The 16,505-nt window shown below is 44.4% G+C and overlaps 1 protein-coding gene across 1 annotated transcript in view; it reads left to right on the top strand.

Moving 5' to 3' along the window:
* The window catches only part of RASA3 (RAS p21 protein activator 3), a gene marked incomplete at both ends in the record, with an annotated part of 126,551 nt that extends 124,133 nt beyond the window's left edge, over nucleotides 1–2,418 (top strand). Inside the window, 2 exons of the mRNA XM_079549311.1 lie at nucleotides 1,751–1,934; nucleotides 2,343–2,418. Coding sequence (XP_079405437.1) covers nucleotides 1,751–1,934; nucleotides 2,343–2,418 — 260 coding nt within the window. The remainder of the gene's footprint in view (nucleotides 1–1,750; nucleotides 1,935–2,342) is intronic.
* Between the last annotated feature and the right edge of the window lie 14,087 nt (nucleotides 2,419–16,505).

Genomic DNA, 16,505 nt, shown 5'->3' with positions numbered 1-16,505 from the left:
TGACACACTTAGCAAGGCGAAAATATCTTTGAAAAATGGTGTGTGTTAGTTACACCAGCCTAGCAGATCAAATCCTCTTCAGCCATTATTTGTTTCCCCTTCTGCTATCTAGACGCAGTTGTATGAATTATTTTTGGTGCAATGTGCAGTCTCATAGTCTGTGCAGAGTTTTTTTATATAATAAAAAGTTATTTGAAATATGGTCTTAATGATCCTGAAATACCGTAGGCACAGAGCATAGTCTGGATGTTCTGAATTGACAAATCACTGTGTGGCCTAAGCCAGAAGTTTCCTGATCCTGAAAAGAAGCACCAGCAAAGTTGAGGTTTCAGTGCAACATGGTTATGTATTACCAGGAGCCATGTGCACATTCCCTGGTTCAGATCCCCAGAACATGCTGGATCCAAACGGATTTCCTAGGCAGGCTCTTTCAGAATTGTCAACAAAAGCTCAGCGTTGGGTGTCTGTGGAATGATGAGAAGTGGTGTTTGGGCTGAGAAGCCCTTAAGAGCTGTGGGGAACAAAGATGTGACATGAAGGACAAAAGAAAGAAGAAACAGCAGAGGAAGTACTGGTAGACATGCCAAGGAAAGTATCCGGTATACACGGTGCCAGACTTAAAATCCCAGTTTAGCACAGGGAGTGGCAGGGAAGCCTTCACTGTGGCACTGATCTTATAATAGCACTTGATTTTATAATATGAGATAAGCTGGTGGTGTCAAACACACAGATTGGAAAGCACTTTAATCCAGTCCTGGATGCCATGCAATTGCGAACTTAAGATCCTCCACCACTTCCGAGCTGTCTGAACCAATGCCCAGCCTTCCCCTGTTCCGAATCCCCGCTGCCAGCGCCAGCATTGAGTTTCAGTGTCAGGGAAAAGGACGCAGGTTTGGCACAGGCAGCGCAGCAAGGGGAAGGTAACTGGACAGCTGAGACTGAAAGAGCAGTAGAGCTGGAAAGCTGAGGAAAAAGAGCGAAATACTCTCTCCCTTCTGATGTGCTCCCCTTTGATGATGAAGTAGATCACATGATAGATGTGATGCACATGTCCATGTAAGCGGTGTCTTGATGTAGCCAGGAAGGCTTCCTGCATAGGATAAAATGTGATATTACATATGACTTATGCTTGGTGTATTTCCTTGAAAAGGCAGCAGTCATGACACACTCTGCTTGTGCTTGTTGTATGTATCTTTTGCAGAGCAATGTTGTAAAACATCTTCCACGACTAGTGCAACCTGTAAGTGTTCAGAATTCAGTCTGTTGTGAAGCTCTGTACTTAATGCTGTGTATGACAGTAACCCGTCCTTCTGACAAATAAACATTTGATTTCACAAAGCCCAATCCTGCAGCAAGCAGATAGTTCCCAAGTTCTGTCAGAGTTCCCAAAATGTCTGTGTAGTAGTGCTAGTGGTAATGTAGGTGGAAGCATTGCCTGTACAGCAATGGGACAGAGTTGTGCAAAGCCAGGAGCAGCTGCCAAGCTTGCTGCCCTTTCTTTATAAGACTAAGAGGAGGGAGTGGGCATAAGCCAGCTGCTGTGCCTTCAAACAGCCCAGCAAAGGGCAGGGAACTGCTCCTTCTGCTGTTGATGTTGGCCACAGTTCTGTGGTAGTTATGATGATAAAAAGCAAGGACAACTGCTGGCCTGTATGAATCCTAAACCGAGTACTTTTAGTCTGCTTGTCCCACTTTTTCTTTTCTCCTACCTATCTGATACCTATTTGTGTACTTTTATTTTTTTCTGCAGAGGCCTGCGGCAGCAAATCTGTGTACGATGGACCTGAGGAGGAGGAATATTCTACATTCATCATTGATGACCCTAAAGAGACATATAAAACACTAAAGCTGATTATTGAAGGTGTTGGAACTTTAGAGCAAGAGCATGCTCAGTATAAGAGGGATAAGTTTAAGAAGACAAAATATGGAAGCCAGTAAGTATGAGTTGTCCCAACAGGCCAACATTTCTGGAAATGGTATTTCCCTTCCTTGTGTTCTGGCCTTTACCACATTCATATTGCTATCACAACTTGTCAAATATTTAAAGCACTAGGAAATTCTAAATGTTTGGTTTTAATTCATGAAAATAATTCATAAAAATAAAATATGCCTGATTAATTTTTAGCCTATGCACATGAAGTGAGCAATAAAGACAGTAAACACCAGGATCAATTCAGCAGTCCATCAGTTCCTCCGCTTCTAAGGAAGATGCAATATATAATTACAATTTTAATTTTGAAAATCAAACTTAGGCAAAACATTGTGTATGTTCACTTTCTGTTCTGACGTTGCGATGTCCTGGCAGAAAATTCTACATGTAATACTTCTTTTTTTAATTCTAGAGAACATCCTATTGGTGACAAGAGCTTCCAGACGTACATTAGGCAGCAGTCAGAGATCTCAGCACATTCCATATGAAGTGTGAAGGATGTCACAGACAGTGCTGAAGAGTCGATCGGTGACGCTAAACAGCAAAGTAAAGGGAAGCCACACATGTAGCAAAATGTATGGATAAGTGTCAAGCTTACAAACTTTGAGACTTGCTAAACGTATCGTCTTTTCAAGAAACTGTTCTAATAGTTGCTATGCACTTTATTCATCTGGTTATTGACAGATGATAAAACTCTGCCTTCTAGGCAGTTGTTGTCTTGTGTATTTTTAAATTTGCTTTGGTTTCTTGGAATCTAGTGATCAGTTCAATGATCAAGGTGTGTGGACTTCATCTTGACGACTCCCATGCAGTTCCTTACGTTTCAGAAACCAGGCGTGCTGCCAATGTGCAGCATTTTCTAGAGTTGTTGTTTGTAACTGTTTTTGTTCCTGATTAATGTATATTATGCCACACCCCTGCGTGCTCTCTTAGGAAAAGCTTAGTAACACTTTGCTTTTAATGCCTGCATTTAGTTAAGCAGCAGAGAAAAAAGCTCTTAGAGTAATAATCTCTTTTGTTGTAGCGTGTATTATGAGTAGGCCGAGGTGCAGGCCTTTTGTTTTTACAGCAGCATAATTTTTTGCTAAACGTGCACAGTTTTTAATAGAAATTCAGATCTGAATGGTACTTTTGATATTTTTGAGATACAAAGTCATTTCTCCGGACACATTCACCAGACTTTGGTTTTGAGGATGAAATCTCAGTGGTGTAACGAAGCTGACTCTCACAGATGTGAGTAAGAAAGAAATGAACTGAGGTCAAAGCTACGTGTCCCTTTTTATACAGACTGGTGATTATAATGTTTGAAAGTCTGCCAGCTGAAAGGCAAAGTAAGCTGGTTTTCATGACCTTGTAGCACCGCAGCAAGGAGGATGAATAGAACACGTCTGGCAGATGAGACACGCTGAGTCCCAGGCACAAAAGCCGCCGAGATGACTTTTATGTGAGAGGATGTTTAAGCACTGGAGTCTGCGCTGTCCTTATACTGCTTGCTTTTCTGGAAAATAGATTTCTACTTTTCCAAAACCGTTTTTAAATACTTTTTTTTTTTTTTAAAGAGACCTGCTAAAGGGTGTTTAGTATATTAACACATATATGGTAACTTGTTAATGTTCTGAGTGTAGTAAAAAATGGAATGAGCTGCGTATCTCACTAATACCAACAAAAGTCATTAAGGAGGGGAATAAAGATCTGCTAAATATTAGATATATATTTATGTATGCTATTTAGTTGTACTCGGTAACTTTCCTCTGTATAAGGGTCTGATTTACAGAACATCTAGCTTTGATGGCACAGAAGCCTGCATGATGGACTTTATGCTTCTGTGGGGTAGAAGCTAGTTTTGGTGTTCAGCTGAATTGGAACAGAAAACATTGAACTATCAGTTTAATGTGAAGGTGTCTGTATCTTTGCTTAAAGTGTTACAGAGTAACTCTCAACTGTGTCCTCCTTGCATCCCATATGAGTTAAGATGGCTGAATTACTTTGAATGCCTCTGTTTCTTAGTGATGCTCTTAGGAATGAGGTTTTCTTCTTGTTTGACTATATAGTAGACCACCTCCTAGTAGACAGTAGATGATCTTTTATTCATTCATCTTCACCCAGCAGACTGGGGAAAGGGAAATAATGTCGCGTTGCAGAGATGCATTTTGGACTCCAAGCTTTTAGCTGCCATGAACTGCAATTTTTAACATGTATTTGTAACTTAATATTGTTTATAAAATACTAATGACCTGTTATGTGTGTTCTACTTGCCAATTAAAAGAAATGTTTTATTTCTGAAAACTGAGTCTGTTTAGATTCACCGTGGTCACCAGGGGTGACTGTTGGCAGAGCATCAGCTGATCAAGTTGGCCTGTGGATGGAGATCCTTGTGAGTGCCAACCAGAACCAGTCTGTGCAGGGGCTGCTGTGTCTCAGACTCACTCTTTTTTCTATATCCGCTCCTTTCCTTGGGTCAGCACAGCCCCTGTGGGATTCTGTATTGAGCCAAACTGAGCACCTGAGCCAGCCATAATCTAATGCAGCAAAGAAAGCAGCTACTGCTCAACTATAGATCAACTTGGTTCTTTGTGTTACTATGTAGTTGCTGTTGCTGTCAGGGACCCTGAAAGGACAGGAGTGAAGAGTGGGAGTGCAGCACCCTGCATTTAGATTAGCCCACCACCTGTCTGAACAGGACTTGTTCTATAACAAAACATGGGCACACCTTGGTTTTTGCAAGTCATCCTGTTCTGTGGTCATTTTCTTCAGTATCTATGGAGAGTTTATAGAGTTTATTAGTCCTCCCTGGAGACTCGTGAATGAAGCTTTGGCTCTGAGATGTTCTGGGACAAGCTGCACTCATTGTTCTGTTGGGGATATTTGCAGGAAGGCTTGTCGGCAGCACTGCTGGGAGAGAAAGCTGTGTGAACTGACTCATTCAGGAGCGTGTGTTAATGTAGCTCCTGTTCAAGGTAACCCCTGCTGCTGTATAGGATATCTCCAGCTGTCACTGCAACAGAGATGTGCATTTGGTGAGAAATGTCTGGAGAAGTACTTCTGCAGATGCACTCTAGCTGAATGACAGGAGTGGTTTAAAAGGTAGGCAGCTGGGAAAGAAAAGCAAAATGATTGTGGACGACACACCACCAGTTATCATCTTGAAGATGAACACAATATGCACGTGCGTGTTTCTGCTGAGGAATTGTATACCTTTCTGTATAAACAAGGTTTAAAGTGGTAGTAAACTGATGCAGGATTTGTAGGAAATAAGAAGATGCCATGGGTGTGGCATGCAATTAAGGAAAAGGGCAGCCAGGGCCTCTCTGACCCTCACTGAGGCTCTCAGAAGTCAGCACCAGTGACTGCTGCCTAATAAATGAAAAATCAGTGGGAAATTCTGTCTGTACGAGACACTGATTTGTGGCCAAGAGGACTGGCTGTATGATGAGGCTATCAGAGACCCCTTTTAAGATGTGATTCTTAGCTCCATCCCTTCTCTGCAATACTTCACACTGTTTCGAGGTCATTTCAACTTCTAATTCTGTAAGCATGCTTAGTATAATGGGCTGTGTAAGAAGACTGCAGTGGGATATGTAGGACTATGTGCCACCAGAGGCTGGGATGCCATGCAACGCTTGGAGATAAAGAACAGCGTCTTTCCAAGAGCCACCACCTTGTATTCATTTCTGCTGGAGAAAGAGATTAGCAAGCTGTCTGGCAAAGGTTTGCTTCGGACTCTGAGCTAATGTCATTAAACAGTAAATGAGTTATTTCAAAGCTCAAGTGGGCATTGAGGGAAAAACAGGGTTTTAAGACAGAAGCACAGTATTCCCAGATGTGCAAGATTCTGAATCTGGGCTGTGTAAGAAAAGACTGGAAGAAGCCATTATAGAGCAAAGAATTGTTTCAGGTTCCTAAAATAACACAAGATAAAACAGGATTCTTGGAGACTCATTGTGAGTCTAGAGACCAACCCTCCTGACTGAACAATGAGAATGGGAGCTATTCACTTTAACACAGAAGCTGCAAAAAAAGGCCACTTTTTGAAATGCCTCATGTTTTGCTTTCTTCACAAAGGTTTTCTGTTTCACAGCTCAGCTGCAAGTCCTACTTCTCATCCTGTCCAGAAGCCATGTGTCAGGCATTGCATTAAAAGGAGGAAGGCGTGGAAGTCTGCATGGGCATAGATGAAGACCCCGCAGGAAACAAAGTCTGTGTTCCCAGTCAACTCCAGAACAACCATTTTGGGTTGTATTTCACCCTCCTTGGATAGGAAGCAGCCAGCCCCCTCTGAAGGGTGACTCGCAATTTTAGGCGACATCCTGAGGACGAAATTAATCAAACTAAAAGTTTTCAATTCCCTTCCACTGCAGTGAGGAACCTAGTGTGATTGCTTTCAGGGTTTGAGTTGATGGTAAAGACATCTAAAGCCAGTGAGGCAAAATCCACCCAAGGGTGATAGGAGAGAAGCCCCGCTGCCGCGATGGGCACTGTTACTCTTTCCTCACTCTCATTTTGCAGCCGTGACCCCCTTGCAAGCCCCTGTTCTCACATCGCTCTTTCCCTGCTGCCCGTGGTGTCACAGGGAAGGCTCAGACCGCTAGGTGGGAGTGCTCTCACGCAGGAGCCGTCCCACAGCACTGCTCAACGCTGCACTCTTTTGCTACGAATCCAACCTGGAGAATGCTGTGAGTGCTCTTCTGTCAGCATTCGTTCACGCTGGGTCTGCGCATTCCAGCTCACGTGGCACAACAGCGTGGACCTGAACGGGGTGTGAGCACTCACTGCCTTCCCCTTTCTGCTCTGCTCCCTCATGCTGGCTCTTAATACTTGTGCTGCTGCGTGCTGTGTTGGGCACGAAGCTGGAGCTGCTCCAACAGCACCTGGTGTGCCGTGAAGCAGGCCAGGACAAGGCATCCCCCCAACAGCTCCTGAGCAGACAGATTCATGTGTCCAATGTGTTTTTATCTAATACCTGCAATGTAAAAGGATGTTTCTTCTTGGCAGAGGCCTAAATCCTTCCCTTTCTTAGTGAAGAGGGACAAGAGATTCCCTTGCTGCAGCTCATGGCCTGGGGTTGTTGGCCATGCATTTATTTCCAGGGCAGCCGGGAGGAAAACTGAAGGCCACACAGCCTTAAAGCATTGGGAGCACAGCAACCATCACACCTGTGATAGAGCTGACCCACGGGACTTATCTTCTGAAAACAGGGCTGGAAAAAGATTTAAAGAAGAAACATGTCAAGGGTAGTAGCATTCTTTAATTAAAAAGAATGTTTTTCTGAGCATTAGCAAAAGGAGAGTAGTATGCTGTTGGTGCTGCACCGTGTGGCTGCAGAGCATCTCTCAAGGGCACGGCATGGAAGAGGCAGCATAAATCTCTTCTGTTGTGTGGCTTCACCCCCAACTACCCCAGCTCAGTGCAGATCAGATTTTTTTCTGTTTGTGCTGCCTGCTTTTCCCTGGAAGGCACGTGATGGTTGAGCTGCACATATCCCTTCCTAAGAAATATTTTCCCGAGTTTGGAGCCAGCACTGGGCCTTGAGGTTGCAGTGCTTCTCAGCTAGCCCCTCTTCTGCCATGCCACTACTGAAGCACAGTGTCCTGTGTCACCCTGGGAACACTCATGCCAGGCAGGGCTCTGCTGATGGCGCTGGGGCCCATGCCAGGGGCTGAGCCTACTGCACACTGGCTGGCTTCCGGCTCTGGATCACCCAACGTTGGCTGTGAGGGCTAACGAGGACCAGCAGATGCTAATTAAAACAGAAAAGCCAGAGCTTCAGCTTGGTTTGTTCTTATGGGTTGCCTGCATGACCTGGAGGAGTTACACCTGTTATATGATGTGGTGCTCAGTGGGAAGAGAGGAACTCTTGTCTATAATGGTTATTCCCATAGGGTCACCATTCTCCTCTTCTTCACACTTGTGTTATAACCTACCTTGCTCCAATCTGCTATGTGGGTTCCTGCTCCTGCTCTGTCTTATAGGACCTGGTGGGCAACAGTGTGCTCTGGTGTCCAAGAAAGCCAGTGGTATCCTGGGGCAGATTAGAAAGAATGTGGCCATCGGACTGAGGGAGTTGATCCTCCCACCCTACACAGCCCTGATGAGACCACATCCAGAACATTGTATCTAGTTTTGGGCTCCTCAGTTCAAAAAAGACAGGGAACTGCTGGAGGGAGAGTCCAGCACAGGGCCATGAAGATGATTGGAGGCCTGGAGCATCTCCCGTACAAGGAAAGGCTGAGAGACCTGGGGCTATTCTGTGTATTCTGTGTATTCATTGTTACCAGAGCAAATATGTCATTTACAGCATTGGGCTTGCAGGGGGCCAGCCAGGCGTCTCTACAAGCTGGATTTCTTCACTGTATCTGACCAACTGATGTGCTTGGCAACAGAGTACAAAAACAATGCTAGAGGCTGCCATGGAGAAACATGGATGTGCTGTAGGCCTTAATCTGATGTTTTCCAGACAAAGCCTCTGTCTGGCAGCAGATTGCACTCTTCTCAGATTATTCAGCATCTTCAAAAGACAGCTAATGCATTCAAATCCAGCTGTCCAGGGATAGATTTGCCAGTTCTTCCCTGTTTCTGACTATTTCTTCATTCACCTAACAAAAAAACACATTAACTCTTTTGGCTACAGCCTTGAGCTAGAATCTCCTGTTCTGTTTCAATTCAAACTTGTAAATTTGTTTAGAACCCTGCTTTCCACTCCCTTTGTTCTAGCAGGGGGTTGGAGGTGCCTTTCATCCCTGATGAAAGGGGTGTTCATGTTCTCATGTTCTGTGAGCATCACCATCTTTCCATGTCTACCCTCTGTGCTCAGGGTGTTGTGTGTACTTGAGCCCTGCTCAGCCCAGGTAGGATCAGTGCTCACCAGCACTTGCCAGGGCCTAGAGGCACTGTAATCTGATTGATCTAATGATTCTAATTCATAGAATCATTAAGTTTGGAAAAGATCTTTAAGATCACCTACACCAACCACCAGTCCATCCCCACCATGCCCATTAACCACGTTCTTCAGTGCCACATCCCCACAGTTTTTGAACACCTCCAGAGACAGTGACTCCATCACCTTTCTGGGCAGCATGAGCCAGTGCATCGCCACTCAGATGAAAGGAACAATATGAGCATCAGCACTGAAAGACTGTGTTTTGTATCAGGAACCGGGAAGCCTGAAAGGAAAAAAAAAGACCAAGAAACTCAGACATGACCTGACTCATGAAGCACAACTTACTTAGCGTGGTGGTTCACCTAATCTCTTATTCTAGTCAACATGAAATGACAGATGACTTGTGCCTTCAGAAGTGCTACTTGAGAAACTGAAGCAAATTAGCATTGGACTGTGCTGTATATAGCTCAATGGTGCTGCCTCATGGCCAGTGAGAAAACTGCTTTGTCCTCCTATTTCTCCTTTTCAAAATTTTGTTAGAACAGGCTGTAGAGAAATCACTCAGGACCTCTCAATATACTGTTACTGGACACCTGTTTACTGTCTTTTTTCCTCCATTTGGTGCCTCCTGACCTCTTTTCCTTTCAACACAACCTAAAAAAACGTCATAAAACCCGGTAAAAGAGAGTCTTGTGTCTCAGAAACTTGGTTTGGACTGGAAACCTCTGATTCTCATTCACTGGCATGTTTACAGTTCCCCTGCAGGCCATTTCTATGCTGCTCAATAAAAGATGGCCAGAAACCCATACTGAGGTGGGGCTTCTTTGGCCCCAAGACATATTTTTGTTCCTGCCTGCTTTCAGCACAAAGGGCCACAATCAATGCGAGGCCCCGAGGTGCAGCCCACCAGCCAAGTGCTGTACAGAAACCAAAGAGTCGTGGAAGCATTAAGATTGCAGAAGACCACTAAAACCATCGTGTCCACTACGTGGGCACCATCATGCCCATCCCCACCATGCCCAGTAAACATGTCCTTCAGTGCCACATCTCCACATTACTTCAACACCTCCAGGGGCAGTGACTCCACCACCTTCCTAAGCAGCCTGTGCCACTGCCTCATCACTCTTTCTGAGAAGAAATTTTTCCTAGTATCCATCATGAATCTCCCCTGGAGCAACTTGAAGCCATTCCCTCTCATCCTATCGCTGTCACCTGGGAGAAGAGGCTGACTCCCACCTCACCACCACCTCCTTTTAGGTCATTGTAGAGAGCAATAAGGTCTACCCTGAGCCTCCTCTTCTCCAGACTAAACAATTCCAGTTCCCTCAGCTGCTCTGCATAAGACTCGTATAAGACTGCATAAGACTTAGCTCCAGACCCCTCACAGCTCCATTGCCTTTCTCTGTACAAGCTCCAGAGCCTCAATGTCGTTCTTGTAGTAAGGGGCCCGGAACTGAAAGGAATGCATGCCCCCTGTTCAATGTCTTTATGACCTAGCTGGGGTTGCTGCAAAGAAAAGAAAGCCTGCGGCCATTGGGGAGCTTAAACCTGCAGAGCAAAACCTGTTGTGGCTGCCCATCCACTGGGGCTCACTCCTCTTGGAGCAACCATCATCTCTCCTCCACCCAACTGCCTGGTGTGAGACCCCTGTCAAGAGAGCTTCTCCCATGGTGGCAGACAGTCATTGTTCCCCTTGCGCACAAAAATTGGCTCTGATGGCTGGAAGCCACCTCAGAGGGTCCTGTAAAAAAGCAGAGCAGCATACTGTGAAACCAGCTTGGAACACCCAACACTGGGTCTGAAGCAATGTGAGATTTTGGGTGGCAGAGCCAAGTCAGTGCCAAAAGGCAAGAGCTGTGGAGGAGAGGGATGGGATTACTGCTGGCTAAACTTGAATGGAGGCTTTATTCAGCCAGGCAGCTCCTCCCTGCCCTCCTCGTGGGACCTCGAAGAAGTGCTCAGTGAGCTACAGGAAAATTTACACAACGTCCCAGCGCTGTTTACTTCCTGCTGGTGGGGACACAGGGTTTCCAAGAATCCCATGAGTGTGTGACATGTGCTGAGCTGCCAGGCAGCAGAGTGCTGGCTATGCAAGTCTGCAGGCAGCGGGATGGAGGAGCCTGGCCAAAGTGCTTTATTGGCACTTTGTTCTTTCAAAAAACATTCTGAAACTTAAAACAAGAAGTTTAAGTCACTAGCAAGCCCCATGGAACATCAGTATTGCTTGTGTGGACTAATATTTATATGGAGGACTCTGTTAGCTTGACTTCTTTTTTTAAGGTGTTGATATATAGAGACGACATGTTAATTGTAATGCTTTGTCACAAGTGCAAAATTCTGACAGCTTCAGCTTGAGGAAATAAAACATTAAACTTCAGCTTGCAAAATGGGATCCAGCTGCTGTTAATATAAAGTAACTCTCAAGATAATAAAATCGAGAAAGGACCTTTCCTGTTTTCTTTGTTCATCTACATCTATGTATTCATGGCTACTGAAAGAACTGAGAGAACAAGGAATAACAAAACTGAATAACATAGAAGTAAGTGTAAGTCCATTGTCAGTGGTGACATTTCTCTGATATCTCTGCACTTTGTGGTAAGTTGGGGTCTCCAAGGATTACACAGTTGTAAACCATACACAGAAAGCCATGACTGTGTGTCAGCAAGCTGCTCAGGGGTGCACACTCCTCTCTGTCCCACAGGATGCCAGCAGGTGCTGGCACAATCTCAGCCAAGTTGTAGTCAAAGCAAGGTAGGTGCAATATTGCATGCAAAAAGAGAAAAAAGAAGCCATCAGGATAAGCCACACAGCACAAGCATCCAGAAATACAAGTCGTATGTTCTCCAGCACTGCTTGCCAAGGTTTTCAATATCTCCGACTCCTAAAGTGTGGGTTCTCTGTGCTTATTTCCACTTCTTTTATTACATCCCTTCCTTTTTTAGTTGTCTTTCATGGATCCTTTAAAGTTGGACATCATCTGAAACCATCATCCTCTGGAAGACACGAACTTTGGCAAGAACAGCTCACAGTATGTGCCAGGCACGTGAGCTGCAGTACTGCAGAATGAGGCTCTCACCCATTTTTCAAGAGTCTCCCAGCTATGACATGAAGCAGCAACTTCCACAGAAGGAAGAAAATAGCTTTTATATATTTTCCTTGAATTCTTTTGTGTGTCAGAAAAGGTGCACATGGTCCAGCCTGTGTGAGATAGTCACCAGTTAAAGAGACTTCCCTTATCATATTCCCTGTGTTGTGATGTGTTTGTGCACAGTGCTGCTCAAGGACAGATTTGATCAAAGGCTCCTGGATGCATTTCTGTAAGCATACAGTGCTGTCCCAGTAGGGACAGCCTTTGGAGGCTCTTGGGCACTTTGTATAGGGATCACTGGGTGACAGTTCAACATTTCTCCTTTGGGCTTGGACATCAGCAAATCTCCCTTTTCAAACTGCTGATGTGAGGATGGCTCTTTGGGTTGCTGCTCCTGCATTCCCAAATGAGGAAAACCCCTTTCAGAGCCTCCAGTCTACTTTATAGACCCATCCGTTGTGCTTTGGTGAGCAGTGCTTTCACCAGAGCATTAGTATAAAGTCCAAAACACTCTCTACCACAGGCAGCTGCATCAGACACCCTGCCAAACTTCTCGTTTTAATGTATTTTCATTTATCATCCACCACTGCTTTAATTTTTTATCCTTTTACCAGATGTGCTTTGCATACCTTACAGACACTCACAGTACTGTGATCCACCCCTTGCTCTCCTCTTGCAAGTCTCAATCCTGCCTGTGCATTCCATTGGTTTCACATTTCCAGAAGTTTCTGGTCCTCCAGTCCTGCTGGCTTGGCACTTAGTTTTGGTCCTCAGCTTCAGCCTTAGGCTAGGAAGCTCCTTGGCTCTGCATGCATTTTTATATGAGTTGGGGGGCACTAACAGTGAGTAGGAGATCCAAAACTTAAGGATTGTACTTCACAAACCATGTGTGTACATCAGGCCCTTGCTTCTTGGAGCACCGTCCTTACTGGAAGTTCATATGAATTCAGAAACAGACTGGGGAAATCCATGATCAAGAAGAAATGTGTGAACAGAAAGACCTCCACCTCAGCAAACTGTTCGCCAAATGCTGCAGGAAGTGCGTTCACCTGTTTCTATGCTCTTTCCCTGCATCTGCTTGCGGCTGAGTTGGAAATGGAATTGGAATTTGGCATGTTTCAACCATTCTGACATGCCCAAGATCAATGTGTATATCCAGACCCCTTTTGTCCATGTCAATTCCAGTATATCTTCCCCAGAGACACAGTACATGGCTTCTCCTTCTGATTGCTTTGAAGTTTCAAACCACTTCTTCGGGTATTTTGCATTTGAATATTTTCAAATTACTGCCTAGTTTGAAAGCTATTGATTCACTCACTCTTTGAAATACTGTGAGAGTTAAGGAAATATAAATGATGCATAGGAGTTTCTGAGCCAGAGCCACTTCAGTTATAGACAAAGCTCACAAAATCTTCAAGTCTGATGGCAAAAAGTGCTCCATGCAAAGCTCTCCACTTCCTCCCTGTGCCGGGATCCTCACCGCTGTAAGGGGTTGTCTAACGTCCATCCTGGACACATCTGGATCTGCTCTTTTACTCGGTCTCCTGGTTCCATGGTCTTGAGAAGCTCTGGCTTTAGGAACATTTCCAGTATGGTGTACTCTGAAGAAGGCCTCCAGGACACCTCTGGACAACCTTTAGCAGAGCTGTGTTCCCAACTTCAGCCCTTTTGGAGAGATCAAGCAGGAAAATTGATTCTCTGCATTGCAGACAGGCGACTGCTCTAGGTTCAATGTTGGTGGTAACAGAAATTTAAACCACTTATTAAAGCTGAGAGCACTTTTCAAGTTATTGTTCTACTATGGCACAGAAGATAGGCTTCCCAAAGTTTTCCATGAGATTTCCTTGTTCCCAGCAGAGATAACACCAAAGTTAAAACGGACTCAAACCAGTTCAAAGATGTAAATCATTTCCGTGTAGAGGAACTGACCTCTGGATGAAAAATTCAGTGGTTGTAGGAGCAAGGACTCCACACTGCCCACATCTAATTGACAGGCTTGAGTGGTTTCCTTCAGGTCATCACAGGAAACCGCGTTTCTGCAACTGTGTTCAGTGCTGGTCTTTTACCTGTGAGACTTCCTGATGGTTGGTCAAGTGAAAGTCAGCTTTCAGAAAGAACAGATTCATCACATGTACATCAAGCATAAAAAAAACACTGAAAATAAGGACGTGTTCAACTGCAGCATGTATTTGTATCTTCAGCAACTGTTTTGAGTAATGTCATTAATCTTCAGTAGATTTTATCAGAAGTAAGCTGTCTTCTATGAAAAATTTTGTTTGCCTTTCCCCTGTTCAGTTACTACATGCAATATGTGGCAAAATTCCCTCCATACCTGTGGGTTGGCAGCTCCAGTGGACTCTGCTTCCCTCCATCTGCGCAACTTCTGGGTCATTTGGCAGATTTTAAGCTGTGGCCCTTAGTTTGGGAGAACTGATGCCCTCTCTAGTTGGCTATTTTGGTACTTTTGGTAAGATTACAGCTGTTCACCAGCTTGTAAGATACAGTTTCATTATAAGCTCAAGCAGGTTTTCATGGCTGCTGAAGGCATAAATTATTGAATTGCTGGGCAGTTTTACTTTTGGCACTGACAAGCAGGACTGATCACAACCCACAGTTCAGGCTGTATTTTGAAACGTCCTTGAAGGGTCAGTCACTCCCTTTTTCTTCTTGTTTTCTTCTTCTTCAAGTTTTCTTCTTGTCCTAGGGCTTTTGAGCCTGAACATCAAAGTCAGGCACAATGGGAAGTGATTATTTAGGAATCTTTAGAAATGTAGGAATTATTTAGGTCCTGAGGGCACCCAAAATCAGGTAATGCTCAGCCATCATCTCTAATGGGGGTTAGTGCCTTCACGTGCCTTCACCTTCACATTGTACACCTGTGCTTCTTCACAGAATCACTCAGTGGCAGGAGCTGGAAGGGACCTTTGGGGATCATCTGGTCCAATGCCCTGCTAAAGCGAGTTCCCTACAGCAGGTTGCAGGCAGGTCCTCTGTGTTGACACACTTGAAGAGCCACCTTTGAGTGTGCAAGGTACTTTCACACACTGCTGGAGAACAGTTTTTTGGCACCTAAAATGCATATGGGAGCTCACTATTTAAAATCAGGCAGTATGGGTTCCACCCCTGCCCCTGTGCTTTCTTCAGCAGATGTTTTCTTTACAGCAGCCTCAGAGCACTGAGAGACAGTGACGTGGCTTGTGTGTCTCTCTTTGCTGGAAACCATAAGATTAAATACTGTAAACTGTTGGACAAAGCAGGCCAGAGTGTCCTGTGGGATCAATCCTGCCCTCACTGAAGTCAATGGAACTTCAATTTTGCTGGCTGTTGTGAATTATTGTTTAAATTATTGCATCATTCTGGGACTGAATTTACCAAACCCATAAGAGTTTATTATCCTGTGCTGGCATGACAGCAATCATATTTTCTATTCCCTTTATCATGCACCTCTAGGCTTTCAAAATTATAACCTGTCATCTCTTGTGTGCAGGAACATCTTGCCATTTATTACAGTAAATTCATGATCTCGGTTGTTTTTGAGCACTGAGATTTGGAAGGACTGACCTCAAACTGCAGTTCAATTCTTACTGTTTAAGACTCTACCAGCTTGGACTTTGTATACACACTTGGAAAACCTGAGATGTGTGTACGACTAACTCACTCCATCAGAATAATATTCCCTATTATAAAGGAAATAAAAAATATGATTTATTAAAGTGGGACCCAAATGGGAAAGGTACTACTTATGGGGAAGGTATCTGCCTAGTCTGACCCGATTCTGTGAGTGGTGTTCAGTGTTTATCTTATCTTCACTGTTTTCCAGAAGTGAAACATAGTGACTTGGAAGGGTTCATCCCTGAACTGTATGTGTCTGCATATATAAAAATGCTATGGAAAATGAGATACAGGCACTTGGTCCTCTCATGAGCTCTTGTTGAAAATTATCCCATCCACACTTCTTTAAACTCTGACACTGAATGGCCTGATCCAAAAACCTCACTGGGACTATTCAGAGGGATTTCACTGGGCTTTGAAAAAAAGCTTCTAGCAAAAGTGTAACCTTCTTGAAAGACTGAATGGTAATCCAGCATTTTATCTAGACGAGGGTTGTCCCACCAGGCACTCTGAGCTAGCAACCCACATTGGGCAGGATTCAAAACCAGAGCACCTCCTGAGGGTGTGGTTCTCCCATACAGTACCTCTGTCTTGTGGGTGTTTAATTTTTGTGGTATTTGCTCATATTTTGGCATTGATGCAAGCTTCTCTATCCTTTGAAACATGAAGATTTTTACCACACAGAAGAATAAATCAATAATCTGAGTTGAGACTCGTCATGGACTAGGCTTGTCTGGAGCTGCCTCCTGGCAACCATTGAAATTAACTTCTTTTAGCACTTCTGTTGTTTCACTTTACAGAGGCCAGAAAACCATATGCAAACAGAATGAGGCGCAGCCTTCAGCTACTTCATACCAGGCACTTCCTCTGAGTGTCAAGAAAACTTGTCACGAGCAGCAGATGCTGCTTCCCAACATTGCTTGGAAGCGTTTTGTGGCTGCAGAGGTAAGGCTTTGGAATGGAGAGAAACAACCTGGGTGGGTTATTCTGAGACTCCT

Source organism: Tetrao urogallus (genome assembly GCF_951394365.1).
Source record: "Tetrao urogallus genome assembly, chromosome: 1".
NCBI lineage: Eukaryota > Metazoa > Chordata > Aves > Galliformes > Phasianidae > Tetrao > Tetrao urogallus.
Note: the sequence above shows the minus strand (reverse complement) of the source record. Positions and strands in the feature narration are given on the sequence as shown.